We start from the raw sequence: 14283 nt of genomic DNA on the forward strand, positions 1-14283 counted from the left end.
CAAGATCTGTTATCCTTTCTTACAAAGTCTCCTGGCTCTTGGCAATACTTATTTAAAGTTTCCCCCAACTGACATCCCATGTCACGAAAATTACACACCTTCTTCTACTTTACTTCTTTTTACTACTTTGCTTCTTTTTCAATGTCTTTTGGCTTATGGCAATGCTGGTTCTAACTTCTCTCAATTAGCATCTCTTGTCTAGGAGAATTATGCCACAGTTGCCCTCGTCTTTATGGCAGGGCTGGTTGCAGGTTTCTCCAGACTGACATCTCATGTCAGAAGAACTTCACCACATTTGCCTTTTTTGTTCTCTCCATAATTCTATTTGGTCTGTATTCAAAACTTGCCCTTAATCACAATTGTTTCTCTCTCATTAGGCCAACTCACTGGTTTCATCTGGCATCTCCATATAATCTCACGTTGCTGCAGTGCGGGATTGCTGCTGGAAGGGCTTTGGTAAACTGTCAGCCCCTCTTTCAGCTACTTTGTCAGCCTTACACCTTTTTGCCGGTATGGGTGCTGCTCTTCGGGTTGATAATGCTGCTGATCGCTTTTCTGCGGCTGACTTGGCCTGCGTGACACTTCCCGGGAGCTCACCAGCTTTGTCGGGTCCCCTGACATTCCGGCACATCGGAGCGATTCTCTGCAACTCGGGAGCACCTCTCCCTTTCAGCTGGGCTTCCTCCCACGCTTCTGCTTTCCTCCATGAGTCCGCTTGCCGCTCTGCATACTCTTCAGCACCACACGACTTCTCCTTCACCTACAGCTTCTCTCGTCTGCGGGTGATTTTCAGATTTAAATATCCTGCTCGGCTGATTGAAAGAGTAACAACTAGACTGCACATTCCTCTTGGCTGCACTATTGATCTTCATTAACTCTTTGCTCCTCTTCTTCGTCCCAGTACTAAAAGCTTACTGGGAATTGGAGTCCAAAGTTTTACCATAGGTTTTTAAGTGCTTTTGTTGAATACTTTTACTTGCATAACAACAATCATCAAACTCCGGTGTCCAAAGAGTTTTAGAGGGACTATGCATATGTGAATGAGGAGTAAAGTTCTGATTAAGATGTTCAACCAAAGTAGGTTTCAAGCTCTTACAATTAAAGTCTTTTGATTAATGACAACAGGCCATTTCAAAATTTTGGTATTAGGGATTCTTTTTCACATATAAGGGAAGATTACTGCATCCCTCCTGTCGGCGCCATCACCTTCCCTCGACAGTCATCTCCTCCTATGTGATCCACTCTCAGAATACCACCACCAGGATCAGGATCAAGTAGCGGCTGACTTCGACTGGCCACATGGGAAGAGACTTTAGGCTTGGGATTAGTGATGTCTCTTCAGGATTCATCACACTCCCCAGACGCAGCGCCACAGGTATCATTTCCTGCCCAATCTTCACCCTTCTTGAAGAAGCATGTCATCTTTACCAAGGACACAGTGCTGACAGCGCCACTGGCTTCTACAGGATTCACTGGGTTACCACACACCGGCAGGTTACCCGCCGGGGAATACTGCCACACGCCTGCAGGCTTGGGCCTGGACACCAAGGGCAACAAAGACTCCCAACACTCACAGGCTCCGCTTTTGGGCGTGAAGGTCTTGGTGCCGGTTCTGCCCTTCTCTTCGACTTAGGAATTGATGATTTTGGAGCCCCTTTAGAGTGTGCGCCTCTTCCAATGACGCCTTGTATGATGAAAATTAGCCAAATTTCTGATTAGGAGGGCTACATAATAACCTTTCGGATGGGACTCATGGGCTCCAGAGAGGCTAGAGACTTCCCAGAGGAATGTTATGGGGATGGTTCAGGCATCCATGTTCTTGCCTCTGAACCTCTGGAGGCTAGTGGTCTTGACACCTCCCCTGAGCTGGATATCTTTCCAGCTCTGATTTCTGACATCATTCTAGAGGTTGCTGACCAAGGTGCTGACACCCTGGGGTTATCAGCTCCATCGAGACCAAAGGTCCAGTTTGAATTAAAGGACATTCTGGATGAAGGCCCTAAGAAGGAGACCTTGCTACCATTCAATGTAGCTGTGGAAGCTCTGGCACTAGAGGTAAAGGCTTGCCTCTAAAGCCACCGTCAATGGGGAGCTGGCAAGAAAGCATTGTCCAGCTCTATTAGGTCCATCCTTTTTATGCATTCATTCCTCCCTTGAGATTTTGATGGTTTAGGCGGCGACTGCTAATTTGAAGACATCCACCTTTGCTTCTCTCTCTCCTGACAGCGATAGTAAGAGATTAGATACCTGGGGTAAGAAGGTGTTTGCCTCGGGTAGCCTTGTGCTCCGATTAGTGAATGCCTCTGGAGAAGTTCTCTTTTGGCCTTTGGTCCTCGGTAGTCAATGCAGTGGAAGTGGTATGAGGAGGGGTGTGAGAGAAGGTTTTCTGGTGCTGGTACAGCATGGCAGGGTGGCTTCCCGTCAGATCCTACATCAGGTCTCGACACAGTTTACTGTGTAGGATGCTTCAAGGCCATGAGTATGGTGGTGCAATGTAACTCATGGAACCAGTTTGGGGCCAAGGCCGACCATGCCCTACAAAGGTTCCAGTCCTCAAAGGTGACAGTGAAGTCTATGGGGTGGCGGTGCAGCAACCCTCTGCGAAATCCACAAGGGATTTGGGATTTCACCCCCTCTGTCACTTATGCCCGTCATGGTAGAAGTCAGGTGGCTCATGGGAGACCACAGGGCAGATGCTTCCCGAGAGGAAGAGGCAGAGGTATGCCCAGAGGTGGAACAGCAGCGGTAGCAGTCCCCGTCTGCCACCCTGGGTGCTAATCCTCTGTGAGGAATTCTTCAACAAGTCCCCTATGGAAGAGAGAATTTCTCTGTTTGGCGCAGAAGGGGGTCTTACTACGTTCTGCAGGGTTACTGTCTCCCAATCATTCAGCATTCTCCAGGTCCATCAGCTCCTGTCGAAGAGTGCAGTAGAACTGGTTCAGCACTCAGAACAGAGCGAGGGATGTAACTTGACTTATTTTCTGGTTCCAAAGAAAGATGGTGGCTTGTGCCCAGCACTCGATGTGATGCTTCCGAATTTGTACATGCAAAAGGACAAGTTCAAGATGGTAACACTAGCTCAGATCCTCCAAGCCCATGATCTGCAGGACTGGTTGGTGTTCCACGACCTTCAGGATGCCGACTTCCACATGCCCCTTTCTTCGAAAGCACAGGAAGTACCTGAGGTTTGTTGTGGGCCAACATCTTTACCAGTTTAAAGTCCTGCTGTTCCGTCTTTGTTTGGCGCCAAGGGTTTTCACCAAGCTGCTGACAGTGGTAGCTGGCTCGCCTTAGGAGGGAAGGCATTCATGTCTTTCCCTCTCTGGACGACTGGCTTGTCTGTGCTCGCTCCCCAGACTAGACGTCTGCAAATGTCTTCCGTACATGCAGACTGTTGCACAGCTTGAGCTTTTCCCTGAACTTCAGAAAGTCCCATGTTTCACCTTTGAGCCCCTACGATTTATCAGGGCGGTTTTAGACATTCACCTGGTCAGAGCCTTGTTGTCTCAGGACCGAGTGGAAAACATCTCAAAGATGATACATGTCTGCTAATTGCACGTACAAGTTCCTGCCTCAGCCTTCCTGCCTCTCTGGGTCTCATGGCCTCATTCATTCTGGCGGTCCCAGAGACTCTGCTACGCATGTGGTTGCTTCAGCGGCTACTCTGTTGCCAATGGTTGCAGTTTGATGGACCCATGTCAGATCTTCTGCTGGTATGAAGTTGAGTGGCTCAAGGCATTGCATGTTAGTTTTTCAACCTGGGCCTCAAGTGACGATAGTCACGGATGCGTCCTCAACTGGTTGTGGGTTCTCACCTGTTGGAACTGACTGTGAGTGGACTGTGGTCTCCCACAGAGTCTCGTGAGCACATCAACATCAATTTCCTGGAGCCGAGGGCGATCAGGTTATTAGTCAGAGGGACGGGTCGTACACCCCAACCTCGGTAGTCTGACCCTTTATGTCTGGCTATTGAGATGCTGAGCTACAAGGAGTGGGACTTGTCAGACGATATCCTGGATGTTCTCCTTTCAGCTCGGAGGCCCTGAATCAATGTATACTTGTACATGGTATACATTCTCTGTTTGGCGCCCGAAAGGGGATTTGGATCCTATTTCATCTGCTCTATCCTTGATTTACTTCTGTCTTTGGCCTGATCGGGCTCACATCCCCACAGTTATGCCGTTTTTACAGGATTGTGCAATCAGTTTCCCCTATGCCAGCTTGTGGGTTCAACATGGAATTTTAATTTGTTGCTAATGTTTCTTATGGGTGCTCCATTTGAGCCCATGCATTCCTGACCTGTTTGACTGCTCACCCTTAGGGTGATCTTCCTGGTGGCCATCAGGCATTGTCTGTTAAGCTTCCTTAATTGGTTTTCTCCAAAAAAAAGGTGACGTTAAGAGTGAGACTGTCCTTCCTCCTGAAGATGGTCTCAGAGTTTCATCTCCCTCAAAGGATGTGTCTTCCTGGGTTTTTCTTCCGCCCGTCTTTCTAAATCAGAAAAGATATTCCATCAGCTGGACTGAGGACGGACCCTCAGCGACTATGTCTCAAAGATAAGAGACATCAGGGACCAGCTTTTTGTGGGTTATGCTAGTGTCTGTGTAGGCAAGGCTGTGACCAAACAGACCCTGTGAAGGTGGATCATTCTCTGCTTCATCTTAGAATGCTATGATCTCAATGGAAAGGATGTGCCTGAGGATTTCAGAGCTCATTCTGCAAGAGGACTGTCTTCCATTTCTACCCTGCAGAGAGTGGTCCCTGTTTTGGACATTTGCCAGGTGGCTATGCAACACACATTTCAGGGCAGGACTTCTGTGTTGGCAGGGCCTTCCTCCCGAGTTTTCTGGTATAGGTGGTGTCCTTGCACTCCTTCCTCCTCCAGATCCACATACTGCTTTAGATGTCTATCATAGATGAGGAATTCATTGGAGGAAGGAATCCATTAGAGGAACAAATTACTTAACTCTCTGTAATTCTCTTACTGATGGATATTCCTTTCACGGATTCCTCTCCTCCCTCCCAACCTGTCACTCTTGACAGCTAGACAAGACACCTTTGATTCTGAGGTCCGCATATGTCAAACGTGTATTGTGAAGCTGTGGGGTGGTCCGTAGCCCCCACAAGCACCCCATAGACCACCACCAAGTAAATAAAAAGGGGATTGTCACATACAAGGCACCAAACAAATGGCTGTATTGGGATTTAATCCCCTTGCAACTGACTTTATGTGCAATCTTCGGAAAATATTTATTACCTGCAGGGGGTGCTTTGCGGGTTTGTCGTCGAGACCCCTCGACAGTCCTGAGGCATCGGGTCCGGAAGTGACGTTGACACTGATGCAAATAGCCGCCACCATGCCCCATGACCTCAGTTCCTTTTTGCTACATGCTCATCACGCCCTATAAAAACAATTCGAAACTTTAGAAAATATCTTTTTTCGGAAGTACTCCATTTTTTCCTGTTGAGATGTCGATGCCAAAGCCTTCAGAGTTCATAGGATATGAGGACTATGATGCTAAAATGTCACTAACAGACCCTCATAAGGTCTGTCTGTGGTCATCCTCAGTTTATTGGAGCGGTCTTGAACTCCTCCTTAGGGAAGGCTTTTCCCCTCTAAATACAGAGCTTCGAACATCCAGTGGATGACCCCAAATTTCCCTAACTCCCATACTTTGCCAGCCCTGGATTTTCTGCAGTTGCTGAGCCTCATGGCATCCTTCATTTTTCTGATTCCAGGGGCCAGGCTGAGAATGTGAACACTTCAGTCGGTTCTCAGATCTCAGTGGTCAATGTTCTCTGGCAAGATGATCGACCTTGGTCTCAACCAGGGTCTCACAATCCCTCCTGTGGTGGTCCAGCAAAGAGAACTTGATGGTAGGAGAACCATTTTGGAAACCTTGCCTGTAAGTAAAAATAGTGACGGATGCTGGGGCGCACACTTGACCGAACTTACAGTGAACAGACTGTGGTCCTCAGCAAAAGCAAGACTCCACATGAACCTTTTCAAGTTGAGGTTGATCAGACTGGCAGGGATGTCTTTTTGCCCTTCATTCAAGGGAAAACAGTCCTGATCATGACGGACAACACAGTGGCCATAGACTACTTCAATAAGAGAGGCGGCGTAGGGTCACTACCACTACACAGAGAGGCAATGCATCTCTAGTGTTGGGTGCTACAAAGACAAATCTCATTGTCTTCCACTCACCGAACCGGAAAGGAGTATATATGACGGCAGACACACTGAGAAGGCAGGGCTAAGTCTCCTACGAATGGAAGCTGTGCCATGTAGTCCTTACAGAGATCGTCACTCTCTGGGCAACCCCGCAAGTAGAACTGTTTGCATCTAGCTCCAACAAGAAGTGTGAGCTGTTCTGGTCCAAGGAATTTCCCTGAGGGGCACCGTGAGACACATTCATAGTGGACTGGAACTTTCCACTTCTATATGCCTGCACACTGATTCTCGTCATTTCAGATGTCATCAGGAGGTTGGTAAGGTTCAGTTAACCATGACCCTGATAGCTCCGGACTGGGCAAGGAGATTGTGGTACATGGACCTTCTGGACTTGGCCATGATGTCACACAAAGAGAGTAGACCTTCTCTTGCAAGAAGCGGGTCTAATCCTGCACCCGAATGTCAGCACTGTTAACCTCCATGCTGTCATGATATGCCGTTTCAACCCCTTTTGGACATCCCTTCCAAAGTGAAACCAACATGGCTGACCTTAGTGCACAGCTACTGCTCTAATGTTTCCAGGAGTTCGCCAGTTCCTTGAAAAGAGACACGCCCCTGCGGTGCGCGCATCTCAACACTAACTTTCCGAACTTCAGCAAGTGTGGTCGTACCCTTTTCCCCTCGTGCTTAATAGCGCCTTCTTCCTTCCTGGTTGTGTCCTAGCCCTCCTTCTCTCCCTTTGCTTATTAGCGCTCCTCCTTCCCGGGGCCTTGCCGGCCATAGCGCTAACTTCCATACCGCCTTTAGTACGTTCCTGGTTCCTTCCTGGCCTCCCTCCTCCCGAGACTCTGTGAATTCCTCCTCATCCTTCCTGGAGTTTAACGCATACTCACCACGGTCTGAATTCACCTGCACACTGGCGACGGAGGACACGCAACCGTGTCTCTACAAAACCCGAGCCGTTCCGGAAGAAAGAAAAACTCCAGACCAACATTTCGAAAGATAAACAGGTGAGATTTCAGGCTAAGTGTGACATATGCATGGCTACGGAGGGGTTGAGGTACAGATATTCGAAGCTCACTGAGGATATGATTGAGGTGTTGCTCTCGGCTAGAAGACCACCAATAACTGCTCTTTACCGATGCCGTTGGAAGAAATTTTGCAGCTGGTGCAGAGCTAAAGATTTGAATCCTCTACCATGCAACATCGCAGCTGTACTCTCTTTCTTGTTTTATCTTGTGCTGCAAGAGCCTCTGTGTCTTTGGCAAGAGGAAATCTAGCAGCACTCTCTTTTTAAAGAAACACCTGACCAGGGTTCTTAGTAAACAGTGCCTCTGCTCAGTTTTTGGAAAGACTAGTACGTTCTCCTGCCCCCACCCCCTCTCGTAGTCTTGAATTTAGTCTTAATGGTTCTAATGGAGCTCTGTTTGAACCGATGCACTCTTGCCCACTCAAGCTTCTTTCCTGTAAGACTGCCTTTCTTATTCCAACCACCTCAGTGCACAGACGGAGCGAGCTCCAGACAGTTTCGTACAAGCCACATTTCACTATCTTTGCGAAGGACAAAGTTACACTGAGGGTTTGCCAGTCCTTACTTCCTGAAATAGTGTCAGTTTCACTTAACAAGGAAAAAAGACTGTCCTTCCTTTTAAGCCCCTCCTCATACTTCAAAGAAAGAAGAGAGATTGCATAGGCTAGGCCTAAAAAGGACTTTGAGTTTCTACATAGTGAGAATAAGCCACTTTAGACCAGAAGATCAATTATTTGTAGGCTATATTGGCCCAAGGGTAGTAAGGTCAATGAGTAAACAAACTATATCCATATAGATAGTATTACCCATTTCTGAATGCTGTAATATGGCAGGCAATTTGTCCCGGAAGGTCTAAGAGACTCATCCTCTTCCTCACTCCTAATAGGAGTTCTAACCTTGGATATATGCCAGGCAGCAACGTTGTCATCATTGCACATGCTTGCTAAGCATTATTGCCTTGATAACCTATATGGCCAGGATGCCCGATTCGGCAGAGCAGTATTACAAAATGCTGTAAGAAAATTGTAAAGGGAGTCACTCTCTTTCCCTCCTCCAAGGAACAAAGTACTGTTCTGGGAGTATAAGAGGAGGAATCTGAGAAAACTGAGGTTATGGGGCACAGTGCCAGTTATTTGTATCAATATTGACGGCATGTCCAGTCCTGATGCCGACGACCTCTGAGGGGCATTCAACGCATCCCCTGTATGTGAACATTTTGCGAAGACTGCTGCTAAGGCAGAATTATATCCAAGATGAGGAATCCGTGGGTGGAACATCCATCAGAAAGAACATTTCCTCTGGTAAGTAATTTGATATTCTGTCCTTATTCAACCCCCTTTCCACATTTCATTGTGTCTGGTTTTACACCTTTAAACTTTTGTGGTGCCATTTGCTAATACTTAAAAAGTAGAAAACTCTTCTTTATCATGGTTCCACTCTACAGGTATTTTTTAAAAGTTCACGCAATCAGTGCTTTATTTGTGTTCTTGTTTTGTGAGTCCCTTTGATTTGTAGTATTCTGTATGATTTATTTGGTTATTTAATGTAAGGTTCATTAGTTCATAATAGAACTTTTAACACAATATATCAAAGGAAAATCAAAAACAGGTACAAACTTATAAAAAATAATCAAATAATCATACTTGCATAAAAATCGAACACATAATTAAGTTAGTTGAATAAAATCCATCTCTATCGTGGCACACACAATTTAGTTAAGGCATAGTATCCTCAATATAACATAATCTGATTATCGCGACATACTGCCTCCCGTGCTTTCATAGGGCAAACCGTTCATTACAAAGTGCAAAGCAGCAAAATCCCTGGACTTCGGCAGACATTCCATAATTGTACTCCTTGCATCATCAGTGGACAGAGCTCTATAATCTTTCATCAGGGGAGCGAAGAGTTGTGAACGGAGAGCCACTAGGGCATTACATTCAAGAATCAGATGGCAGAAGGTCTCCACTTCATTCAACCCAGCACAAAAACAACATTTACGATCATAATGAGGAGTACTATTTTTGGCATCCAAAACTTTGTTTGTAGGATACAGATTTAGAAGCAATCTCAGGAATTCTAGCTCCATTGGGCATTTAGAAAATGTGTTATGTATTCAGGGATTGCGTTTAGAAGCTTTTCTAAAATGTTCATATGGGCCAAGGATTTATATTTTTTTTATTGTCTCTGATGTTCTAATCCAATCGTGTAGGTATATTTTCCTTTTAACTTCAAGGCGATTTACCATTAGCAGCTCTTCGCTGGTCCAGATCTCATCCAAAACATTAGTGCATTCCTCTATCCATTTGTCAAAAGCATGGTTTAACTTCCTTCCCCTTAGATTACTGAGCGAATTCCAGAGCGAACCTCTAATTTTACAAAGCAGATTCAACTCTTTCCAACAAACCGTTGCCTCGAAGGAGACGAGACCCAGTTTATACCTAAGGGCACAATTGGGAACACACTGTGGCAGACTAAGTACCTGCTTCCAAAAGACTCCCTCTACCTCGTCCCACCAAATTCCAGGAAATTGAAGTCTTGTTTCTGCTCCATAAGTTAGTGTCAGAGAAACGTTTACTTAAAAAAAAACTCCACTACCGGAAGCAGGGAGAATTGCCCATATTTGCAATTTATGATCGCATCTTGGGCAGCAAAACTGGAAGCTTTGTTCTTTAGCTGCTTAAAAGCACCTACATTCTTCACACTTGTAGACAATGAAAAAAAACAAAATACGTAACAACTGGGGCTGTCAACTGCTTGCTGCTTAAAATACCATTTAAAATTTGTATACACATTTTTCCTGGGGGCTTTAAAAGTAAATCTTAGTTTTTGCATTATTAACTATTATGTCATTGCAACCTGCAAAGTTAGCAAGAGCATTCAATCGGCACTGATGGCCTCTAGGCATGTGGTTGAGGGGCACCAAATCATCTGCCTATGGGTGCCAATGTACCACTTCTTGCCCTATTTTCACGGGAAAGGGGCAAGTTATTATTTGAAGATTGATTGCTAAAAATGTTCCTATGCTCCTGCTATCTTGCTTTTTAATGTAATTGAAAGTATATATTCTTTGGTTTGCATTTTGTTTTCGTGTTCAGAAAAAGCTTTTTTATAAAAAAAATAAGTTTCCTTTAGTTTAAAAAATGTTCAGTTCTTTTATTTTAACTGTCATTTTCTGCTGTTTGTTCTTGAATGTGGCTGATGTTCCCCTTTGCACACTACCTTACAGAGGCTGCCTACACTCTCCTGTTGTATGATGAGCTTTTGGAGTGGTCCGACCGACCACTGAGAGAATTCCTCAGTTATCCAATGCAGACGGAGTGGCAACGAAAGGAGTTACTACATCTGACAATCATCCAGAACTTTGACAGGGGAAAAGTAAGCTATATTTTTTTATCACTTTTAACTTCTACAATGTGGAGTGTTACAGATGGCCTCAAGAGCACACCAATTCTCGAAGACAGTTGAAGGGTTTTTATTAGAGGTTTTAATAGGTTTTCAATACGGATTGTCCCTCTCTTTCTCTCACTTGTCTTTCCTGGGTCTCCCTTCAGCCTAGCCCAGATTTTCCTAAATTCTAAAGTGGTCGTTAGAGAACAGTAACCGCTGGCTAGCTAGTAGTGGAGGCCGAAAGCCAACCGCCTTTTCTCTCTTACTCGCTCTGGGGCCTTTAGATTAACCCTATGACCATGCTCCCTACAAGAGAAACATAATGCTTTTGGAGAACACGTTCCTCTGCATTCTCACCTGTCAGGGAATTTGCTGACCTCGATAATCTCTTCATCAGACGGGGTGGAAATATCACCCAATGAGGAGGTCTGAAAAATGTTAGACTGGGAGACTTCACAATACTCTGTCTCTAAAGTATCAAGGTTTTCCACAGGTGACGGTAAGACAGAAAGGTTGTGACTTTCTTCATCTGGAGCCTTCACTAAAGAGACCTCTATTAGTTGTTCCATCACTTTCTAAAGCATCAACTGGAACAACCACAGTTTCAGGGGTATTACAATTTCCTGTTTTCTCAGGGAGAAGAATCTCTGATATTAGGGAGATTTCTGGAGTTATGCTTTCTCCCTGTCTTAAGCGTGACTCATTCTGCGTGTAACTGAATTGAGAAATGTTCTCTGTTACCCACTGTGAGTCAGGTGAAAACATTTCTGGGACCCCCTCATTTCAGATTGTTTTTCTGGATTCTCTCCATCTTCTTGCCTAATATCAGACTGGGACAGGGAGTTCCATGGGGTTTCATGGACCAAAAGTCCAACCAGCTCACCTCTCTTAACTTGTGCTAATTTATGTGACAAATTTAAAATGGCGATTTTTCTTTCTTTCTCATCAAACATCAGAGGTAGCACCCTTAACATTCTCTTTTTTCTCTCTCCACTTATGTGCATACGATAACACAGCTGAGCCTGATGTAACGTTTACCATACGCTTTAGTGAAATGATGATTTTGTCCCTACTGGGTACTTGATAAGAACGGGGAAAGAAAAGATTATGGACCTAATTACGAGTTTGGAGGTATTTCAGAGGAAAATCCCCTGAAATACCACCAAACAGATTTACTGTTACCGCCACTTGGTGGTAGCGGTGTGAATCCCCATTTATTTTGGGTCCATTGGACCCAATGGGGCTTTTTTTGCAGGATGACAGCAGCAGTAATTCTGCTGATTCTTTTTGGCGTTGAGTGGCAAGATTTACCTCCAGGGTTTTGCTGGAGGTAAATCTTCCACTCAAATCCAAAACTCATAATTTGGCATAGTGGTAAAATTGGAGGCAACTCAGTTACCTCCAATTTTACCATTTACCGCCATACTCGTAATGAGGCCCTATAAGTGTTACTCTCCACATGTCTTCTAGTGGAAAGAATGGCTTGGTTGGTTGGGCTTGAAAAACAAACCCCATCCTAGAATGGTTATAGAGAAGGGATTCACACATTCTTTCTGGGGATTCCAACCCACTGGTAGAGAATTTAACATCCATTTTCAGTTATAAAAGGTATAGGTCTGTACCATATATTGGGAGAGGTTATGTTATTCTCTTTACTCCCAAATATATCAACATTCATCTTAAAGGGCCAATGATTACAAGGGACTTCTCTTATTCCCCTGGTTCCTTGGATGGAGGAAGAATCAAAGCTCCTCCACTCCCCTTGAAGGGAGGTTTCAGGACCAGATCTTTAACGGGAAGTATAAGTAGCAGAAGAAGTTTTAATAGGTTCAAACCAACACTTTTCTGACTCAGCTTCTGTTTGAGCAGAATTTGCCATATACATATAGGATCCCCAGTTTGTATCAGCTGATTCCTATCCCACTTCTAACACCATGTGTAAGGGGTCAGTAATGCGAGGCAGACAACTGCTTATGTGTTTTTCAAAATTAAACATTTTATTAAAGAACGAGGTTTCAAATAAATCCTTACTAGTCCTACTCTGTTAGGTAATTCCCTACCTAGTCAAAAGGCTAAAGGAATAAGTCCTAACATAAACAAACTGGCCCTCACACTAAACAACAAAACATTTAACGGAAATCATAATCCACATAAAAGAGTGAACAACAAATAACCATTATTTTCGATAACCTTAACCTGTCCTGGGTAAATCCCTTCCTCACGGATGTCCAAAGTCAACCTCCCAAATGGAAAAGGAAAGTCTTGAACCAGCTCTTGTAAGTTCCAAGTAAAAACAAAGGTTATCAAACCAAAAATCCAACATATATAATTGATGCAATGAAAAATTATTCAATCATAGGTCCGCTCTTTAGCCCTCTTCTAAATTAACTATGAATGTTATACAGATTTTATCTTCTGTTTCATCATTTTTAGCATTACGGAATTGAATTCAGGAAATCTTTGACACGTTATTAGCGGCAAATATTTTTTAACAATTCCATTTAAGGCCTATTTTTTTAAAATCAATGTGATGAAAGGTATCACCTGAACATAGTTGTTCAACTCTTGGTGGTCGTGCAGATTAGTACTACCTCCGTCCCCAAGCACCACACGGCCAGAAGTAAAAAAACACTACCCGTGCGGCACTTGAGGTCACAGGTGAAGAATGCCGTTGATCAGGAACCAGAAACGCCAAAGGACCCCCTGACCACTGTAAGGCAATGGAGAGTTAATCAAAACAGGGAATGAACAACAATACCATGTGATAGAAGCTCAGAAAGGGGCTTACCCAAAGGTGAGGGAGATGGCGGCCTGTGAGATATGGAGGAGTAGTGGGGGTACAGCATACACTGGTCGGTTGTTTCTCTGACAGTATTCGGGAAGATGGAAACACCTGAGACAAATACGTAGGGCAATCCGTGAGCAGTCCAGAAAAAGCAGTTCCGAGGTCGAGGGCCAAAAGTAACCATAAAATTCAGCTAGAGGAGATCCGTGAGCAGTCCAGTGAACAAATCCGAGTCAAGAAACCAGTAAGAGGAAATGGAAACCAGCAGGTTAACAATCCAGGGATGATTTCCAACAAGGCAGACAAAGCAACGTGATATCCAGGGCAGAGATGAGACAATCCGTGTAACGTTCCGTGGTCGAGCAATCGTAGTAGTCAAGAGTATCCAAAACGCCAAAGCAGTCCGTGAAAGAAGCAGCTGTGAAGCGGTGCTTCCGTGTTTCCCTGCTTCTTTTAACTGTGTGGAGGGTCACCTGATTCACATCACGTGGGGGACGTGAGGGTCCGTGTCACATGACCCGTGATGATGACGAAGGCCGTTGTGGATGCCTCCTCACGTGACGCACGGTCCTGTGTGTGCCCAAGCGGTAGCGCCAGTCGTGCGAGAACCTCCATGGGAGGTGCCAGTGAAGAAAGGGGCGAAGAGCCCTCGGGCCGTAATGAACGGGTCTCCTTTGTTTGGCGGGATATCGCTGCCGTTCGTGTGCAGGGACACGAAAGTCACGTGAGCTCCGATGGTGGTGAATGACTGGTGGGTGATGCTGACGAACACTGGGAGACATGACAGAGCCCCCCCCTAAAGGCCCACGTCCCCGTGGGCTGGACGGATGATCACGATGGAACTGGCCAACCAACCGGATGGGCCCGGACATCCCCGGAGGGCACCCAGGAGCGTTCCTCAGG

At 45.3% G+C, this 14283-nt stretch overlaps 1 protein-coding gene across 4 annotated transcripts in view; it reads left to right on the plus strand.

Annotated features, from left to right (window-relative positions):
• DOCK4 (dedicator of cytokinesis 4) overlaps positions 1-14283 on the plus strand; it is a 2129281-nt gene that overhangs the window by 1740832 nt on the left and 374166 nt on the right. For all 4 annotated transcript variants that reach the window (XM_069627915.1, XM_069627916.1, XM_069627917.1 and 1 more), the window contains one exon: positions 10435-10583. In XM_069627915.1, coding sequence (XP_069484016.1) covers positions 10435-10583 — 149 coding nt within the window. The remainder of the gene's footprint in view (positions 1-10434; positions 10584-14283) is intronic.

This window comes from Ambystoma mexicanum, chromosome 12, assembly GCF_040938575.1.
Source record: "Ambystoma mexicanum isolate Mex_15411 chromosome 12, UKY_AmexF1_1, whole genome shotgun sequence".
Taxonomy (NCBI): Eukaryota; Metazoa; Chordata; class Amphibia; order Caudata; family Ambystomatidae; genus Ambystoma; species Ambystoma mexicanum.